General features: G+C 38.3%; 1 protein-coding gene across 1 annotated transcript; it reads left to right on the top strand.

Annotated features, from left to right (window-relative positions):
• Nucleotides 1-4,374: 4,374 nt before the first annotated feature.
• LOC115428775 (14-3-3 protein zeta) lies at nt 4,375-21,294 on the top strand. Its single transcript, XM_075353499.1, is given in 15 exon segments — nt 4,375-4,558; nt 5,844-5,922; nt 6,144-6,324; nt 8,189-8,271; nt 12,213-12,307; nt 12,310-12,362; nt 12,365-12,485; nt 12,488-12,525; nt 13,474-13,518; nt 13,521-13,545; nt 13,548-13,607; nt 15,108-15,162; nt 15,164-15,266; nt 19,208-19,303; nt 19,409-21,294. Coding segments are annotated over 15 exon segments (1,293 nt in total). The 3' UTR covers nt 19,484-21,294.
• The last annotated feature ends 862 nt before the right edge of the window (nt 21,295-22,156 follow it).

Here is a 22,156-nt window from a genome sequence, read left to right as displayed (position 1 = left end):
GGGTCGAAAACCACAATCCATGCGTTTCCATGACAACTTTTATTCCTGGTGTAATCTGAATAAACGTTAGATCCTATTTCAGATGCCCATGTAAACACCTTATTCCAGTTGAAAAAGAACGGTTCGGAATAAATTTAAACTAATTAAAGTCACTGGTTTAATCCCCTTTTTATTCTGAACTAAATTCTTCCTGGACATGTAAACCCTTTATTCCGTTTGGACTTTATTCCTTCCATTCTGCACATGCTCAGTGTCTTGTGGCGATGACGCACACATTCTGCGCTGGTGGAAGAATATGCACTGCAGTCTAGTCTTCCCAAAGCGTTCCAGTGGAATATTCTGATGGGATCTACCAGCCTGGAAAACCCTGAAGGAACAGTTCAACACCTGTTTTTTTTTAATTAATTCATTTGCCAAGCACTAATGAGTTTGATAAGTGGGTAAATCAGTTTGCACTGCAGTGCAACGATTGCCTTGTTCTTGCAGCCCTTCCGTTAGCTTAGCTTAGCATAATCGCTTCATTCCTCTGGTCAGACGTAACCAGGCTTTTATAGGTGATTTGTAGTATTTTATGAGTGATTTTGGTAAATTCAGTTCTCCCTAATCATTCCTTTAGTCCGCTGGGGTCAATATGATCACAAACTGAGGCTCAAATCATGGTCATGTGACTTACTGCAGGAATAAAATCTGGGGAAATAAAAACTAACGCAAAGCTAAAACGCTAAAGCCAAGCTTATTTAGCGCATGCATCCCTTCCAACAAAAAGATTTTCCAACTTCCGTCAACACAACAGTCCCAAGATTGTATGAGTGCAGTAAGTCGCAGATCTAAAGAAATAATTAGAGAGAATCAGATTTCACAAAATCACTTATAAAAGACAACAAATCACCTTTAAAAAACTGGCTACGTGTGACCATGGAAATGCAGTGCCTATGCTAAGCTAAGCTAACAGAAGGGCTGCCAGAACAAGGCAAAGAAGTCTGAGAGTCTGTCATTTGTGCTGAAAGGGTTGTGTGGGAGATGAATTCCATGTTTTATTTGAATGTACTAATGTACAGGTGGTTGAATTTAGGCAAAAGTTTTGCCAAATATGACCCGCAGAATCCATCAATGTATAAACTTATAATGCTTCTTCAGTCCAAAACAAACCAAAGACAATACATAAATTGGGTGCCTTTCTGAAAAGGGGTTTACCTCTTTTTCAATTAATTTGTTGAATGTATGTCGTTCTTTTTTCCTGTGTTGACATGGTGTTTGTGCTCCATACCATATATTTGGTGATGAGCAAAACAAAATAAAATGAAATAAAATGAAATGCAAACCATCTTAACCCCCAAAAGAGATCCCTAATGTGAAAACACTGTTCACATGAGGACTGCATTCAAAGAGACTGAGTTATTACAGTAAATGAAAAAATAGACTGAAAGTAAAAGTATCAGGAAACAATCACAACATAAAATAAAACAGTTTCCAGAAATATGAAAATGAAATGAACTGAATTAGAGCATAGAATGTGAGATTAAATCAGCTTCACATTGGTTTTTCCACAGTTGTTGATGGTACATTGTGAACAAGAAGAAATCAGTTTGCACAATGGTTTAATAAATCAGTGATGTGACAGTGACAGCATCTTTAAATCAAGGTTTCCTCATAGTAAATTTAAAAAACACTCGATCTAAATAAAAACTTAACCAAAGTAAGTCAATCTAAAACTACCTACACACTTTTAAAAGTAAACCTAAAATGAAAAATCAAACTAAAAAAAAAAAAAGTTTTTTTTTTTTTTTTTTTTTTTTTAAAAGAATTAGAACTCTGAAAAGTAGGTTACAAACATTTTCCATAAAAATTTACCTTTGAGATATGTAGTTGGAGCCTGGATTAAATTTAGATGACAGATGATAATGTTTGGGATAAAATCTTGCTGCTCCCTTCCAGAATTTCAATATAACAGAGGTTCCCACATCTTTACATCATCTACAGCTGTCAAAACAATGTTGCAAGATAGCCTATTCTAGATAATGCCAGTGTTTCACATTAATAATCGATATAGTTTTTGTCTTGTTCCATTTTTTTTTTTTAAATTAAATCACCTTATTCCTCTCATGTCCACATTTATTAACTCTTCTTCTGTCTTCTATATTTACACAAAATTGAATTCTCATTATCATATTGTTTAATACTTCATTCTACCTTTTCTGGTGACACAATAAAATAGCTCTTCAACACAAGTTGGATCATGACCTTCAGTTGTGAAATGAAGGACTTAAAGAATTACAATGCAATGGTTTGAATAATATTTATTTTCTTAGGCTTATTTTTGCCTATTATGGGATGGACAGGTAGATGACACAGGTTTTCATAAAACTCTTAAACAGCTGACACCAGGAAGTGACTCAAGCTACAGCACAATCTGTCTTTACAGTTCTGAACCAAAAACAATGGCTGTTGTCATAAGTGACTGGACCAGCAGAATGACTCCTGACCCCTGAGTCACATAAGCCTTCATTTCCTGTCGTACCCATGAGACAACACATCAGCACAGCCAAAGACCAAATATAACCACATCAGTTTTCTCCTTATTCCTGGAATATTTATTTTAAAAAGTAAAAAAATGTTCTCAAAAATCTTCCTTGACATAACTTGGCTGCAAAGTATGTTTGAAGGATCCTACAGTATGTTCCACCTTTGCACGTCAACTAAACAGTCTGTGCTCGTCCTCCCATGCTTTCTGCGGTTGTGGTTCTGCTCTGAATGACTCAACCCACATTGTTCCTTTGACTCCTCCATATATAGTCCACCTCCATCCTTCCCATCTGTACTTGTGAATGAAAAACACCACACATGTTCATTCATACATACAAACAGTCGCTCACATGTACTATACCTCTCCTTTGTACAACATGGCTGGTTTTATCCATTTCATGCAGGACCTTATAGAAAAGCAACTGAACTACATTGAAATTAGGTCTGTTGATGAGGTGAATAAATTAACTGGATTTCCACCAGCTATGCATCATCTATTTCTAGTACTTTACAAAACTATATATTGTTAAGATTAATGTATAAACCAGCTGCTTACAATTTCATATGAACACATAAAATCAGTGATACATACAACATCAAAAGGCGGGATCAGAGGTGTAGTCCAGGGTATACGGGGGTATACGGAGTACACCCACTTATTTTTCAGTTAGCATTGGGTATATCCATCTCTAAATCCCCCTGATGTGCACCATTCAGCAGTATCTGAGCTAAATTGCCCATTTTTTTTCCCCTAGGATGGTGAATCCATGACCCGCCCTACTCTGCCTCTAATTGGCTAGTACTCACTGCCTTCACTGATTAGATTGGTTAACTTTAGGCATGAGGACTGATGAGCCAATCAGAGTAGGGCAGGTTATGCCAGGAAAATATTGCTAACTAGAAGCACTCGTAGAGCGCACACCTCCGCCAAGGCAGATCAGTGCCCCCCCCCGATCACCACCAAAATTTAATCCTTTGTTCCTTGTGCCAGTATCAACATTTCCTGAAATTTTCATCCAAATCCACCATAAGTTTTTGAGTTATCTTGCACCACAAACAGACAAACAGGCAGACAACCAACGCCGACAAAAACATGACCTCCTTGGTGGAGTAACTAGTGCTGGCCACCTCTGGAACTTGATTGGACACCTCAGGTGCCAGTGCCACCCAGTTGATTGACAGGTCACTGCACATCTCGTTGAAAGATGCTTGATTATTAGAAATGCAAATGAGAATAGCAGAATACATGTCTTTCAACTGACACATATCAAGAGAACCTCCTTTGATGGAACACATAATTCTGAGGTCAGTTTTTATGGTGGTTCCAGAATGAGTCACTGTTTTAAACTACAGGTCATATGACTGCACATTTAGAGGAGAAGAGATGGTGTTGCCAATAGTTAAACTGTTTTAGTGGGCTAACGTATGAAAGGCTAACGTTATCCTATATTTGTCTCTTGTTGAATCCATTTCCATTCCTGCAGCTGCTTGTGTTTCCAGTAAAACCTACAAACTGCTCCTGATTAAGTCATGATCATTTATAATAGTGAATAAATACTACTGTTGGATTTTTGGGTAAAGTAAATTGAGTAGTCTATATGTCACTGTTTCTAAACCAGCGTTTTTCTGGACTTTAGGAAAAAAAAAAAAAAAAAAAAAGAAGCCAAAAATTGGGAATATACCCACTTCTCCAGGGACCACTACACCGCTGCTGAGGATCATGGTTGTCCAATAACTGAGAGGTTGGCGGTTTGAATCCTGCTCTGTCCTAGTCATCTACTGTTGTGTCCTTGGGCAAGACACTTCACCTACCTTGCCTCCAGTGTCACTCACACTAGTGTATGACTGCGTATGGACGTTTGGTGGTGGTCGGAGGGGCGTTTTGGTGTGAATTGGCAGCCGGGCTTCTCACAGCCTGCCCTCAGGGCAGCTGTGGGCCCTGTGGGTGGACTGGTCATCAGGAGGAACAGGAGTTTTCCCAGTGAGCCGCTGGCTCAGTGGGCCGGTGTGGCTGGTGAGAGGAAACAACAACAGGGTGAGTCCTGGTGTAGTTGGGCCGGCGGCCAGCCTTTAATATGGTTTCCAGTGTTTTATAGGCTAGTTTCACCGGTGACACCGATAACTTTGGTCCATGTGGGTGTGTCACATCCCTTTAACCCTTTCACCTGGAGGATGGGCTGTCTGGGTCAGTCGCAGCTGAGAGCCATGGACTCATCGTCTCAATCCTCAGGCATGTGACAGACAGATAAAAAGTGAAGAAGAAACGAAAAGGAAGTGCAGAAAAATCATAGCAAAAAGAGGCAAGCTATAGTGGCAGATGCTGCCAAATGGCAAAAAATAACTGAACTGAAATGTTCTTTGCTGCTTCATCAGCTGTGGCGGGTACCCAGCCTGATGTTCTGAAGATGCTAGAAAATGACAAATAATAGATGGTGTTGTGGAAAAAAAGTGAGCTGCTGCAAAAACTATTAACTCTGTAAGATGAGGGTATGTTCAGAATTATGTGTATTATTTAATTTTTTATTGTTATGTGTATTGTGGGTAGCAGAGTTTCGTACAGCCGCCTGGCAGCGGCAGTGCAGCCATATGATATTATAGGGATGAAACAAACACAACATGGAACGGCTGAAACATGGAAACGGCTGGAGCTCCGCATCGTTGTGTGTTGCAGCTGCTGCTGCCAGGCAGAGCTCCGCTTCTGTGTTTCAGCCATTTCCGTGTCGTGTTTGTTACAACCATATAATATCATATGGCTGCACTGCCGCTGCCAGGCGGCTGCGTGAACCTCCACTTCCCACAATGCATGTTACGACAAATTCCAGAGATGCCGAGGTTACCTCCTGCGCTGTTTGTAAACAAATGGTTTGTTTATGGTGGATGGTGTTTTACAGATTTGATGAAAAATTGGAGACAAAGTCTCCTGCACCTTTAACGTTTGTTCATATTAAAGCTGTACAAAAATAAAATTTCATTTTACACTCGTAAAGATAAAAGCTGAGTGATAAATGAGTTTTATTGCTCTTTCTTTGAAATGACTACATTTCTCTGGGCTCTTTGTACGTGTCATTTCAAAAACGCTCTGAATTAACATAATACAAAAGCTTCACATAGCATTCACATAAACAGTATTTTCTGTATGTGTGTTAAATTAAACTAATTTTTTTTTTTTTTTTACAAATGACAAAGCAGGTGCACACCATGTACACCAGCCTCTGTAGAAATCCCCTTTAAACACGAAGCCGACAAATGAGGGTTGCCTCAGCAACACGGGCATGACGTCAGCAGTTCCGGTACGACCCTGCTGCTGTCTTTGCTTGGAGGGAAACCCGTGGATGAGCGGGACGGGTCATCAGCTGTGCGCTGGGAATCAGGAACCACACCGTTTTGCGACACACGCAGGTAAGAGTGTCTTTATTTATTGTTAAATGTAGTGGGTACCAACTGGACAGAGGCCGGTCCGACACCGTGCTCTGCCCCAGAGCCTTTGAGCCGTGTGTGACAGGCCGGTCCGGGGAAGCGGACGGCGCAGAGCGGGGACGCCTCGGTGCTCAGTCATTGTTCAGCTCCTACTCAAAGGGGTTTGAACTCCTAGGTTTTTCTCACCGTGTCGTTCATGGAAGATGCGCTGTGCATGTACGAAGTGAACCGGAGACAGGAGGTGAACCGGGAACGGCGCCGGGAGTGCGCGCGGAACTAGCAGCTGTGGTCCAAAGGAAAAAGGGCGTTCACTGTGAGCTGACAAAGCAGATGGATGTGCCGGAAACCTGCCTCCCATCAGGCCCGACGCCCACACTGGCTCTGGTCCGTCCACCTGTAGCATTATTTTACACATTTCACCGCAGATTGTGAAAGTGTTAGCCTTAAACCGTGGCCCTTGTCATTTGGGTCGGTGGGGTGCATTCCCGTATCGCGTGCGCGCTCGGGGCGCGCTTGTGCTCGTGCTCGTGTGACGTGAAACTGGGTGGCCGACATTCCTCCAAAGGATGCAGGTGTCCGCGAGCTGGCAAACCTCCACCAGCCATCTGATGGATGGATTATTTTAGTCTTTGTTGAAATGCCGGTGCCAAATAACTGGCGTTTACTCATCTGAACAAGCGCTTGATAAGTCCTAACCTGCACGTGAGTGTTTGTCCTGCATTGTATTGCACGAGTCCATTTCTTATTCCAGAACAGGGCTGTCAAACCCACTTTGGTTCAGTTCCATATTCAGCCCAATTTGATCTGAAGCAGACCAGACCAGTAAAATAATGACTTAATAAACTATAAATAATGATAAATCCAAGTTTTTCTTTTTGTTTTAGTACAAAAAACCCCAATTAAGTTATGAAAATATTTACATTTTAGAAAAACCAATGTGAATAACCTGAAAAAACAGAAATTTCATTTGAAAAAATTAGTGCAATTTTAACAATATTATGCCTCAACTTCTTATTTATACATGTACATTTATACACAATGTTAGGTAAACATTTGGTAACAGGCAGAACATTGATAAAACTTTGGAGTTTGGAACTAAAATTTGAACAATTTCTACAATATTCCATCTGTTATTATTAACACAACTCCAGATCACAGTGGATCTATAAATGCACCAAACATTTAGGAACAGGCAGAATATTGTTCAAATTGCACATTTGGGGTTGTTCATCTTTGTTTTTATATGTTTTTATTTGCATTTTATTGTGAAAGAATAGTTGTGTAAATGTAAATATTTTCACAGTGTAATGTTATTTTTTTCACTTAAATTTTTTCCACATAATTTTTCACAAAGAAAATGTGTAGTTGTCATTATTTAGGGTTATTGTGTTGTTATTTTACTGTAGATCACATTGGTCTGTATGTGGAACCTGAACCAAAATGATTTTTGACAACCTGGACTGTTCAGGTTCATTTTTGCACTTTCATCCTGTGGGCCGGAATGGAACCTTTTGCATGTTTGACACCTGTGTTCTAGGGTGAAGCAAGGACTAGTGAAATCTTTCAGAGGGAGAGGTGCCTCAATTGGCCATCAGAACAAAAAAAATGCCCATACTGTTAAATGAAATTACACCTATATGATGAGTGTTATTTTTTAATTGATGTTGTGTTTATGTAGAAGATATCGGATGCTCACTTTTAATGGCTGGTATTGTCACAGTTTATTACAGGATAGCCAATTAATAGGCCGGTATTACTGCACTACTGAGAAAAATTCAACATGATTGGAATTGTGCAATTTTGTTGTTATTGGAGACTAGATAAATGTAGAACTGAACATGGCTTTTCCCTACTATTAATGGATGTAGTTGTAACTCCCAGCCTTTTAGAAACCGCCTAAGTCTATGGGGAAAGCAAATTTTTGCAAATGTTTGCACACAGATGTAAGTAAAAAACCAATAATACTGCACATGACCATCAGCAAAGTCTGGTGGTGTCACTATTTTCGATAGTGATTGATTTTAATTTGTCATATGATCTACCTGTAACATTATATGACAGATCATGTCATTTGGGAAAAAAAATATTGTGAAACTTTGTCTCAGCTAGTACTCATTTTTAGCATTAACATCACTAGCATAGGTTGCTCAGCTAGTGAGTCTGTTGTTAATCCTAAGCATATCTGCACTAAAGTGTTTGGTTTCAGTCTGCATTTTCTCACAAAGTTGTGTAACATGTTAATTGGCAGCTGTTGAAGAAATGGGGTGGAGTACCCACAGTCCATCAGCTGCAGGTCCACTTTCTCAACTCACATGTGGGCCTGGCCAAGCAGTAATGGAGTGAGAAAGCACTATGCAGCAATACTATCATTACACATCTGTTTTTAAAAATTAATGTAGCAGCAACCATAATAGCTCAAATTGTAGGTCTAAGCAAGTACTTTAACATTGCCATTAAGGAATAATAACCAAATATTTAATTAAAAAAAGTATTAATTTATCACCATTGACAAAGTAAGGAAAAATGTACAGTTATTCAAGGTTTGGAAAAATACCAAAAAATACTGTTCCATTAGGAAAGTCAAATATTTAGCATGGGACACTTTTGTTATATGAGAGTACAGTATATCCAAAAATGAAACTGATATCATTTTTATTTTAGTTTTAAAAGACATTAATCATGGTAATGGAATGGGAATCCAAAAAAGTACGGAGTGAGGTGTTTTGTTCAGTTTGGTGCACCATAAAAATAATCAAAGATTTTATTAAGATACTGACAAAATTATTAGTCTGTGGTGACATATGTTTCATTACTATATTTAATACACCTTTCTGCTGTTTTTATATTCAATAAGCTTAACATTCAAAATCATTATAGAATTTAATTTTTGTGAGACATAAGATTAGACATAGGCATATATTTGAACATATTATTTACACATTGCTGTTTACATTCTGAATTTCTGCTGTATACATTCATTTACAATCTTTACTGTTCTTAATTTACGCAGTATTCTCGTTTATTTTCTTATATTTTTGTTGTAATTCAGGTACAAATTAAATAACACAGTTGTAGAAACTATATATATATGTCTTTCATGCTGAGTAATCAAAAATATTGTTTTAGAGAAAAAAGAATTGGACCCTGATGTTCACTTTTGCCTGGCCAGGCCAAGTGAACTTGATTAACACATACAGTCGTCCTCAAAATTATTCATACCCTGCCATTTTTTTGTAACTTTTTGTTTTTTGTGATGAAATGAATGAGTTTTGTCAAGTTTGTTTGTGACTTATATGTGATACACAAGTGAGGAAATAAGAACAAATGATACTTGGAGAAATACTTTATTTCAGGAGTATTTTATTAGAGGACTTCCAAAAAATGCCACGTTCAAAATTATTCATACCCTAGGTTTACTAAGTCCAATGTCTTTTCTTAATAGTCAGTAGAATAGCCTTTGTTCTTGATAATGGTTCCTGTAAGTGTCCACAGGTTCTCTTCTGTCTCCTGTGGGGTTTTGGTCCACTCTTCCAGGACCAAAGCCTCCAGCTGGGTCCGGTTGGATGGTCTCCTACCCATCACTCTGGTCTTTAGCTCCCTCCACAGATTCTCTATATGATTTAGGTCAGAGCTTTGACTGGGTCATGTCCTTGAACCACTACTGTACTACCTTGGTGGTATGCTTGGGGTCAGTGTCCTGCTGGGACGTCCAGTCAGGACCAGTCTAGAGTTTCTCAGCACTTTCACATTGTCATCCAGGACGTTGATATAATCCTCCTTTTTCATGATGCCCTGTGTCTTGATGAGGTTCTCGGTGCCACTAGCAGAAAAGCAACCCCATAGCATTATGTTGCCACCACCATGCTTGATGGTTGGGGCTGTGTTCAGCTTGCGTTCTTCTCCTTGCTTCCTTCAGATGCAGTCACATCCATGTGCCAAACAACTCCATCTTTGCTTCATCAAATCACTGGATTGATGACCAAAAGCTTGGATCTTGGTTAAGAAGAGCTCTAGGAAATGCCAGATGAGCCTCCTGATGATTCATCCTGAGTCCTGCCATTTCCTGTGTCTGCATCCATGGAGAACTCCTTTGTGCAATACTGGCTGGATGGTTGTCTGTGATACCTTCATACCTCGGTTATTTTGGTGGGCAACATAACGCTAGGGTTATAACCTATAATGCTAGGACGCTTCTCTGCTAGTGGCACTGGAAACCTCATGAAGTTACAAGGCATCATGAATTTAACATAATTATATCAACGTCCTGGATGACAGCGTGAAGTGCTGAGAAACTCTAGACTGGTCCTGACTGGACGTCCCAGCAGGACACTGACCCCAAGCATACCACCAAGGTAGTGCAGTAGTGGTTCAAGGACATGACCCAGTCAAGCTCTGACCTAAATCATTTAGAGGATCTGTGGAGGGAGCTAAAGACCAGAGTGATGGGTAGGAGGACCATCCAACCGGACCCAGCTGGAGGCTTTGGTCCTGGAAGAGTGGACCAAAACCCCACAGGAAGACAGAAGAGAACCTGTGGACACTTACAGGAACCATTATCAAGAAACAAAGGCTACTCTATTGACTATTAAGGAAAGACTTTGGACTTAATAAACCTAGGGTATGAATAATTTTGAACATGGCGTTTTTTAGAAATCCTCTAATAAAATACTCCTGAAATAAAGTATTTCTCCAAGTATCATTTTGTTCTTATTTCCTCACTTGTGTATCACATATAAGTCCACAAACAAACTTGACAAAACTCATTCATTCATCACAAAAACAAAAAGTTACAAAAAATGGCAGGGGTATGAAGTAATTTTGAGGACGACTGTATGCTTACCAGTTAGGCCTCCAGAGACCAGAGAAAACTACAAGAAATTCAATTTGATTGGAACCCTCCCGTATTTGAGAAGAAGTGATAAAATTTTGGTTCAGATCAGGGATGACAGCCTTGCCTTCAGAAAAAGAATGAGATTAACAAAGCCAGTCCACACGCCTTCATTTAGAAATTAAATCCAAGCTATTGATTTCGTTTTCCCTCCATTGTTGACTGAATTTGTGGTGAAAGTTGCAGTAGCATGTGAGTGTCGGCACGCACACACATTGGTTAACAAGATTGAGAGAGAAATATAGGGGTTAATCTCAACTCTTTTTGCTTAATACTGGATGTCAGAATCTTCTAAAGCACAAAAATAAAGTAATGGTACAGTCTGATTTACTCTAGAGACCTACTGTCTTAGAAATGAGCAACTCATTCAAGCATGAATGATGATGAAATAGTACAACAAGATTTTTCAGGTGATTATAAACCAGTGAATATAATAATATAAGTGTCTATAATTAGCTCTGCCTAAATATCCCCAAAAGTTACTCTCTAAATCCCAAACGAGTCTTGTGGAAACTTCTAGTTTGCACACATACAATATAATCCCTTTTGCTGTACAATGAGCCTGGGAATTTTTGTCATCAGCAGACATCTAGAAATGAGCCAAGTTGGTCAAAAGTCCAAGAGAAAAAAAAAAAAACAAAAAAGATATGTACACACCCAAATAGACCATGGGTCCTGTGCCCCAAGCCTTGGAGGTGAGCTGTGAAGAGCCTCATTTAGCAAGTCCTCCAAAATGTGTTTATTATGTTCCAAATCAATCTTAAAAGATAGATTTTAACAGAGTTATAAAATTATCAAGTTAGAATGTCAGTTTGTGTGTATAATTACAAACATTGCAATTAAATTAAAACTGTGTATGTGTTAATGTGGTTTTGTATTTATTAACTACACTTACATTGGCCAAGTGACCAGTTGGTGTCCACTTGTGTGGAAGCTGTGACATATCCAGATGTGCCCTGTAACAGCAAAAAACAATGGCCAAATAATTGAACAGTAGATCAATGACTTATTTTTTACTTTATCGGAAACTGGATAGCTGTTGGCTCTGAAACACCTAAGCCAAAGTAATGAAGAAATCATTACTTATTATGCAGCTAAAGTTCCATTTGCATGGGACTAGTAGAACCTGTGGAACTCTGGTAATTTGGAAATTAACCCCACCCCTCCACACATCTGTGTTTCATGTAGCGCATTTGCACACCATAATACATGTAATTACTTTATTCTTCGGTTCTCATGTCAAGGACAGGTTCATCACTTAAAGAGATCTGTTGAAAAATAAGTCAAATAATGTTACCATAACAAAGATTAAGTCCTCACTGGTCTTTTTAACCTCTGCCCTCCCTTTTTTTCTCTACACTCTCCATCCTCTTTCCTCCTCCAGCCCTTACAGGAATCATGACAGAGGAGGATCTGGTGCAGCAGCCAAACTGGCAGAGCAGGCTGAGCGCTACAATGACATGGTCGACATCATGAAAAAGTCATAGAGATCAAACCATGTCTCTGCAATGAAGAGCGCAACCTACTAGTCTGTCCGCCTACAAGAACGAGGTGGGAGCCAGGAGATCCTCATGGAGGGTGATGTCCACCTTGGAGCTGAAGAGTGAGCGGGAGCCCGAGAAATGGAACTCAAATCTGATTAAGGAGTACAGAGAGAAATTGAGCAGGAGCTGAATGAGCTCTGCAATGACGTCCAGGTGAGGAGCCAAGATTGGAGACGGAGTTTAGTATAACAAATGAAAGGAGTACATTCTTGGGCTTGAGGTTGATTGGCAGGAAAAGAGTAAGAGGCTCAACAATAAAGAAAAAAAATTACGATATGCGAGTGAAACAAGGCGAGGAGAATGTATTTAATGGGGTATGTAAGAATCTTACCCATGAAGGAGCCAAGAAACTTTCAAGCATCATTCTATAACATAATTAATGCAGAATTAATTGGTCATGGTTGACTAATATCTGTGTTCGGCATGGTCTATTCAAAGTGTAGGTGTGCTTGTGGCATTTTTGACATCAGGAGACTTGTTTCTGTTCCTTCTGTATTATCTGGGTCCCCAGGAGAGGTCATGGATACGGTGACCCTAACCCATGCTTATCTTTATCACTACCGTTCATTGTCCTCATTCCCTTCATCATTCTTTTCTTGTTTTTGTACAAAAAACATAATGCATAAACATAACTCATAAATAAAGCTTCAAAAATAGCCTCTAACTAAGTAATGAAGTAATGATTTAACATGTAATGATTTAACAGGTGACTGTTTTCAAAATCAGCAGCTATAAAGATTTCTTATCGTAATATTTTTTGATAATAGCATCCAACTCTTTCAAAAGCTTAATAATAATATTATCATCATCATATTATTATTATTAATATTATTATTAATACTTAAGTAGAATGCAATGTTATACATTCGTTGACTGTCTATAAATTTGAATGCAATAAATGGGAATGTGATTTCTTTATGAGGTCAGAATTGTACCTTGAGTTGAAGAACCTGTAACATTTGGGTAGGTTTTTTTTTTTTTTTTAAAGCAACGTATTGTGACTGTCACAGTTCAGTGTGCACCTTTTCAGATTTTTTTTTTAAAACAACTCATTAGCTGCCTCTGTCACAAGTCAAAAAATGGTACTGCTCTCATTTGCAGAATTTGCTTGACAAGCATCTGATTCCAAATTCCTCCGAAGCCTCTGTGAACATGACAACAAGGTCTTCTACCTGAGATGAAGGGAGATTACTATCGTTACCAGGCTGAGGTGGCTGATAAGGGAATCAAGGAGGGTAAGTAAAGCACACTACTCTTTATATAGTGATCCAACTTTAGAGAGCTTTATAAAATGCATCCACGTGCATACTACAGGCCCGTTTCAGACTTTGTTAATCCTTTGATGGAGAAAACTCTGGGTTTTCAGATTCGCATAGTGAGTTCACATCAGTTCTAAGGCACTGTCTGGATCATGCAGTAATGTGTGTACTGAGTGACTTGATCACTGATTGTTAATGAAGTTTCTATGTTCACCTACCACTTTTGTGTTTCATTAAATGGTATGCAACTGAAATTTCAAAAAAGGGCAGATCTAGTCTACTCTGTATTTTAACTTCAGTCAATAGGTCCATTGTTACCCTGCCCCCTTAAGGAGAGGCAAGGGGTATTGTTTTTTGGTTCGGTTTGTTTGTTATCGCTCCAGCAGTAAAACTATTAGTAGAATTTTGAATTAAAAATGGTTTTTATATATTTTTTTTCCCCATCTACTTATAATGGGCAAAATTTCACATATCTGTAGCAGCAAAAGTATAGGTTGAATTTATACCAAATTGGGTTTATAGATTGCCAGTGACCCAGAGTAGATGTCATTACATTTTGGGAAAAGTAGGTCAAAGTTAAAATTTTTTATGACAATATTTTTTAGACAATATGTTTAATCACGGGTCAGGTCAGGTTGTGGGTCTAATTTACACAGGTATGGGTGGGTGTGGATTGGACATGAAAAAAAATGTGGGTAGTGGGTTGGGTTGTGGTTATCACCTTTGTGGGTATGGGCAGGTGCGGGTTTGGAAAAGTGGACCCATGCAGGACTCTGTATGAAAGTGATGACTCGAGATTGCCGTGAGATATTTTTCCTGCTTTGGTACAAATCTCAACTTGGACTCAAGGATATCCTGATTATATTTTGGTGGTCAAAGGTCAAGATTGTTGGGACCTCACATACAATACATTTTTGACAATAACTGCTTGTAACTGGGAGATTTTCATGACCACATTACAATGCAAAAAAAGTGGATGCATCTGACTGAACCCAGGGATTTTTCTCCGTGAATTTTCCAAATTGCTGTTTTCCATCATAGTCTTAAAACTCCTGTGCAGGTATTTTCATTTCCAATTTCCATGTGTCTGCAGGTTTGTGACGTTGCAGTTTTTAGCACTTCTGTCTCAGAGAAAAGCTAGAAGGTTTCATATTTGATTCAGAGTTGCTAATCACTAATGCCAGTTCTAGATGAAGTCATTTTAAAATTTAATAAAGTTAGTTACTCTTAGTATTGTTCTTCTCCATGACTCATCATAGAAGCAAAATGGCAGCTTGCTGGTTTCATTGACTCCATTTGTGCTTTTGTTTGTCCTGTGTCATTACCAACCTTGGGATAGGATCAGATCATTTTTGCCAAATAACTGGTTTGAAGACACTGTACTTTGACTGCGTTGATCAAAGTAGGAGGGGCTTGTTAGGTATGATGCTTTTCCCATGCAAATATCTAACTATTGTTCTGTCTTTGTTGATACAGAGTTCACCAACAAGTCACGTGAAGCCTACCACTCAGCTTATGATGAAGCTAACAAATGCAACTACACATCCAATTCGCCTTGGGCTTGCCCTCAACTATTCTGTCTTCTTCTATGAGATTGAGAACAAGCCTGAAGAAGCATGCAAACTGGCCAACCAGGTAAAACTTTGACTGCATTTTATTGACTTGTTTCAGAACACTGCTATTGTTTCAGAATATGTATGATATTTTATTACGTCCACGTCACTTTGAGTGCAGATACAGGGATCCAGATGATCGGTAATCACAATACAGTGAATTTTTTGGGTTTCAAGCCTTGGGAAAACCAGTACCAGTTAAGACACCATAGCAAAGAAAACATTGACTTGTACTAAAATACTGGGAGTAATGTGATTTAGAACAGTGGTCCCCAACCTTTTTTGTACTACGGACCAGTTTCATGCATAAAAATTGAAATTGGATGGATGTGCTGGAGCAGTTTGGAGGTGCTTGTGTGTCACCTGTTGAGAGAACCTGGAGCTTCGGCAGGATCCTCATATTTCCTTCTAAATGCAGCCTTCTGTTTACAGGCAGTCTGTGACCCTTCTGCAGCTATCATCGTTTCCACTCCGTTTCTTCCTGAAAAGTTCTCCAGTGAATTTGTTTTTGGTTCATGACCTTTAGTTTGTGTTTCTACTGATTCATGAAATGGCACCAGAGGTCTAGCGGTTATGAGGCTAGGGCGGAAACAGTCGCTTTCAAAATAAAATCTCCGGAAGACTAATGGAAAAAATTGCTTTAATATTAGCCACATAGTGTTTGCTTTGCGGCCTGGTACCAAATGATCCATGGACGGTACTGGGTCCCGGACTGGGGATTGGGGACCACTGATTTAGAATACACATTTGCAAATGAGTGACTGTGCAAGGAGACCAGTGAGGGATGTTACCATAACCTTTAAGATGACACTGAAGGAGGTGGTAGATTCAGGAGCTCAGATGGGGGACACTGCATGCAACAACTACTGAGTTTTCCCCCAAAGGCACATGGGAGATCAAGGTCAAGTGAAAGATGTTCTTTGGTTTGATTCGCATTTTTGGAGCTTTTTGGATCCATTAGGCATTCAATCTAGATGTTTTGTTGGTGGACACTAAACACTGCTCAACACAAACACCATGATGATGACAGCCCCACATTGTGGGGATAGTTCTCAGCAGCAGGTCCTGAAAGGCTTGTAAAGGTAGATGAATGCAGCAAAATATAGAGGAATCCTGTGGGGATCTGAGTTAGTCTGCAACAGAACTACACCTTGGGAAAAGATTTATTTTGTTGCAAGATAATAACCTGAAGCATAAAGTGAATGTTTCACAGAAATTATTTAAAGACTACAAGATGAATGTTGTGGACTGGCAGAGTCAAACCTCAGTCTAATTCAGAATTTATGGCTAGACTTGAAAACACTGTCCACACCTATCCCTGCATAACCTGACACAGCTTAAGTACTTCTGCAAAGAAGAATGGAGGTGCAGTATCCAGATGTGCAGACCTGATTGGGACCTGTGTGCACAGGCTCAATGCTGTGATTTGGGCTAAAGGTGCATCTGCTAAATAGTGACATGAAAGGGGTAAATATTATGAAATCAGTTAGTTTGCAATCTATGTATTTATTCTATATATGCAATTATGTTGTATAAATGTGTTTGCACTTTGGCACAAGAGAAGTCGTTAAAAAAATTTATTAAACTACTTCATAAAATCCAAATTATATTGACCATAATTCTGTAATTTCTGCTTCTATACTATGATTTATTATAGCTATGTGTATTGTAAACTACAGCACCACCTTCTCACCACACAGCCTAGTTCATTCACTCCAACAGTCAATGGAAACGCATAACTTACACTATCTTTTTTGTTTTTTTGTCAGTTTTCAAACGATCACTTCAAATCCTCTTAAAATTTATAAAAATGCAGCAGGTTTGGTCTGCCATCCTCTAAGGGCAGTAGTGGTCCAACAAGCCACAAAGATCCACCTGTTGATTTTAACAGTTGGAATTAAGGTTAAGGTTAACTCACTTTATTAGTCCCGCAGAGAAAGTTACTCTGCTTTTCACCCATCCTAATGCACACTGATGCGACACTCAGCATTAGCATTAGTGATTAGCAGTAACTCTGAGCACTTGTCGGCCAACTCCTGATCTTTATCAGTGCCTTCATTAGGCAGGAAAAACTGGAGGAATCCTGTGAGGTATACGCCACCCTCACAGATGGTCAAGTTCATTTTATTTATTTTCCAGATCACAACAGAAGTCAGTTAAAGATACATTTCCTGTAAAACAGGTCTATACCTTGTCCTTTTATTGAACAAACTAAATGGCCTTAATTTAATTAGCTTATTTACACGGTGGCAGGTTATTCATGTCTGTTTTCCTCTGTGCTCTGTATCATGCATCAGGGCGGAACTCCGCTGTGCGCAAATGCAAGTGAATACTCACACCAGCGGGGGGAGAGTGCATAGGAAAATGTCACGTCAGCCAAGTGAGAAGCAGACAAAAATATCTGTTTTTAAACACTCCTAGGATGACCAAGATCACAACATTAGCTCTCCTGCAAGTAGCAGCCAGAGTAGCCCTCCTGGTCCATGTCCAAGTATAGGAAAGCCCAAGTGCTGCACACCTGCCCTTCACAAGCAGCAAAACCGCTTATCACTGGATGGAAGGTTTTGACCCAGCTTGGCTGTCAGAGGGGAAATACTCCCTGGATCTATGAGACAGATGCTAGGGACAGTGCATCCAGACAGTATTCAGTGTCAGTTGTATTCCAAAATGGAATAAATAATTTTTTACCTCAGATTCACATGTGCAATACCTCCATAATAAGGAGAAAAAACAGTTTGAAACTTTTGTAAATTTATTATAAACAAATACATATATATATTATATATATATATGTATATGTGTGTATATATGTGTGTATATATATGTATATATATGTGTATATTATATATATGTGTGTATATATGTATGTGTATATATATATATGTGTGTATAATATGTGTGTGTGTATATATATATATTAATATATATATATGTATATGTGTGTGGTTGTATTATATGTGTGTGTGTGTGTATATATATATGTGTGTGGTGTGATATATATATGTGTGTGTGTAATAATATATGTGTGTGTGTATATATATTGTGTGTGTGTATATATATATATGTGTGTGGTATATATATATGTGTGTGTGTGTATATATATATATATATGTGTGTGTATATATATATATATGTTGTGTGGTATATATATGGTGTGTGTATATATATATATATATATATATATATATATATATTATATTATGTGTGTGTGATATTATATATATATATATATATATATGTGTGTGTATATATATATGTGTGTGTATATATTATATTATATATAATATATATATGTGTATGTGTGTGTATATGTGTATATATATATATATATATATGTGTGTGTGTGTGTTATGGTGTATATATCTATATATATAATAATATGTGTGTGTGTGTGTGTATATGTATGTTATATATATATGTGTGGTATGTATGTGTGTGTGTGTATTATGTGTGGATATATATGTGTGTGTGTGTGATGTATAATAATATTATATCTATATATATTATATATATAGTGTGTGTGTGTGTATATATAATTTTTTTTCTCATTTACAACATACATGTAAGTATTTACAGCATTTGGTTTTTGTTGTAAAAAAAAAAAAAAGAAGAGTAAAGAAAAAGAAACTGCTGTTAAAAGAAAAGTCATGAACACCATGATTATAAAGTGTTCGTGTCATCGACACACATACACACACACTGGACTTTATTCTGTCTTGTTATTTATTTATTTAACTAAGTAGATCAGTTGAGAACCAGTTCTCATTTCCAATGACAACTAGGGCAAGAGGCAACATAACGGCAGATAAAATGGTAAAAACAAAAGAAAGTGAAATATAGTTAGTGATAATATATAGCAGTCCTACCAGTGCTAAAGGAGAGCATAGTTACAGTACTTAGATTGATATATTACATTGAGTTGCATGTTGCTTCTGACAGTACTTTTATCTCAATCTGCATTAGGCTTTTGATGATGCCATCGCCGTGCTGGACACCCTCCCAAAAGATTCCTACAAAGACAGCACCTTGATCATGCAGCTGCTTCGTGACAATCTGTCGGTGAGTATAGCAGCTCCTGGTGCCTGTCAGCTGTGCCCCTGACACTCACATTGGCTCCCCTTTGTAGAGTGTCTGCTAACGCCAGTGTTGAATATTTTCTTGCAGCTGTGGACAGCAGACACCCAGGTGGAGGGTGAGGCTGAAGGAGAGGAGGGGGGGCAAGTGGCTGAGAAGAACTGAACTTAAGGAAAAAAAAAACATTTAATTTTACCTCTCACCAGCCTAAGTTGTGTGTGTATGTGTGTGTGTGAGAGTGTGTGTGTGTGTGTGTGTGTGGTTGTGTGAGCACATACATGCACCTGTATGTATATTTACACCCCACCCAGTGTGTAAAGTACAACATGTGTGTGTAGATAAAATGGTGTGTGAATTGTATGAGCACCTCCACAGAGAAATGAATGAAAGGTTTTTGTTTTTTTTTTGTCATAGGGAGAGGTGTAGTCTGACCCTGACTGCTGTGCCCACGGGACCTGACTGTTTGACTTTATTTACACATACTTGTCAATTTAAAAGCTAATTTTGCAAGATGAGAAAATAAATTTGTCTCAAAACTGTTCAAAATATAAGACTGTGAAAATAGGTCCTTCTGAAACGACACACCATGAGTTGTATAAGTGTTGTCTGACACTGTTTTCTCTAGTGTTAGCTTCAGCATGACCAAACTTGCAGTTTTCACTTTTCTTTTTTTTTTTTTTTTAACTTTTTCATCTGTTATGGAGATGATTTGTATCATGTGAGACAAGAACCATTTCACTCGAAACTAAATCACTCTACTATTTTTACCACAGAACAACTTTCCTGACTGGTAAAATTATATATTAAATTGACAAAAAAAAGGTCTCTGCCATTGACCACCATTGGTATTTTTTTCTAAGTTAGGTCCCAAAGGGGCACGGTGGAAGGGGACATTGCCTCTATTACTCATTGTGTGAACCAGTTTGTTTTTGGTTCAGGTTTTTGTCTGTGCTTTATTCCAGTTGAAAGCCTCCGTTAGATCCCGTCTAGTTCTCTGTAACACACAGCTACTGTTGTGCATCCTCTGAATATAATTTGGGTCATTTGTATGTTTTTACTTGAACTAAAACGTCTACGATCTCAGTGCCACCTGAGTCCACTAAACTCCTTTGAAGCATGTACACTGTAGTCACAGATGTGCCAGTATGTGATCTTCAGCCCACATGTATTACCCATAATGCTCGTATCCGGTCCTCCTCGTCATTGTCCAGTCCAGGCACTTTTCTAGATGGTACATGTATCACAGCTGTGTGCATTCAGCCAAAGGAACTCTTCTGGTGGCTGATGTCCACTCGCTAACTGTAAACTGTTAAAACTTCATTTGGTAGCTTTGCTGGGAGGATTACATTCCATTTTACAGACATTTTCATTTGCTGTGAAATGCATAGACTACAGTCTTGTGCATTTCTCCACTACATATGACAACGTTTGACAGCATCTGAAAAAAGTGAAACAGCTTTCTAAAATGGCTTAATACTGTAACTTTTGATATCTTTCAGCAGTCAAGGGGACACTTTTTTGCCATACTTTTGTGACTTTCTACTCTTTTCTATTCAGGTGTTTTTTGTATTTTCATTTGTGTATTTGATTCCCTTCAACTTTTGATTTGACTCCGGGAATGTATGTGGTCTCAGTAGTACATTTGGTGGGAGGGTATCGGTGTGCTTTGAAACTGGCTGTGTTTTTTGTTTTGTTTTTTTTTGCTTAGGACCGCTAAATGCAGGTGGTTTACAGTAACATTTACCTACCCTGGAAAGTGCATTGTGAAAAGAAAACAATTAAAATGATACTTAATATAACTAATTATTAAGATAACTTGGTAGAAAACATGTAGTGGACACAAAGTTGTGCCAGTGTCTTATAATTAACAGTATGTTGGTTTGCAGGTGGGACACAGGATTCCTCATTTACAAGTGACACGAAGTGTGTTATTGGTTACGTGCTTCATGTAAGTGGAATTAAAATATTGAAATCAAGTGTGCACTGCTGCCTCTGATTTTTATTTTAATTATTTTTTTTACACTAGTCAGCCAGTTAGTTGGTTATTTTGATTTTTGAATGAACACGAGGTACATAATTGTCCTATTTGGACGTCCCTGGTAAGTCTAGGGTTCTCGGAGGCATGAAAAACCTGGGGAACTAATGAAGTTAAGCGACTGTCATACATTTGTAAAAAGTCAGCATTTAACTTTTAGGGATGTACATTCACATTTTGAGGATGGTGTAGGAGCTATTTGTTGGTTTAGCTTTTTGTTTGAAGTTAATTTACCTTTTTTGTTTACTAATTTAGTATTTTTGCTAATTGTTTATTTTTTATTTGCTTTTTGTTTAATATTTAGAATATATTTTTTGATTTTCATGGTTATTGCTTTCATTCTTTAGTATTTGGCACCTTTTTGTTTTGTGTTTTCTTATTGGTTTAGACCAGCATGCACCTGGGTGGGCTATGGTTTTATACCAGACCATCAGACAGAATGAGCAGGACAGACAGCACAAAAGGCCTTGGTTGTTTGCCTGCAAAATCCTGAAAATAAACCGCATGAAAATACATCTATGATATGGACATTGTATTTTTGACTGGGTAAACCACAAACCCATGGTGCATCTAGTGGTTATTTGGGTTCTGTTCAAGTCTTAAGTTCAGTCACTTTTAAGTTGATTAATTTTGATGACAAATAGCCGCTACAGATGGGGATAGGCATAACTGTAGATTACGAATTAGTATTCATCTGTATTTAAATCAAAGACCTAATTTACAGCATGGATATGGAGTGTCTTGAATAAATGTTCATAAAAGTGGGTTTAGAGAAAAAAAAAAAAAAAGTGGAATAAATGACC

This window comes from Sphaeramia orbicularis, chromosome 11 (assembly GCF_902148855.1).
Source record: "Sphaeramia orbicularis chromosome 11, fSphaOr1.1, whole genome shotgun sequence".
Taxonomy (NCBI): domain Eukaryota; kingdom Metazoa; phylum Chordata; class Actinopteri; order Kurtiformes; family Apogonidae; genus Sphaeramia; species Sphaeramia orbicularis.
Note: the sequence above shows the minus strand (reverse complement) of the source record. Positions and strands in the feature narration are given on the sequence as shown.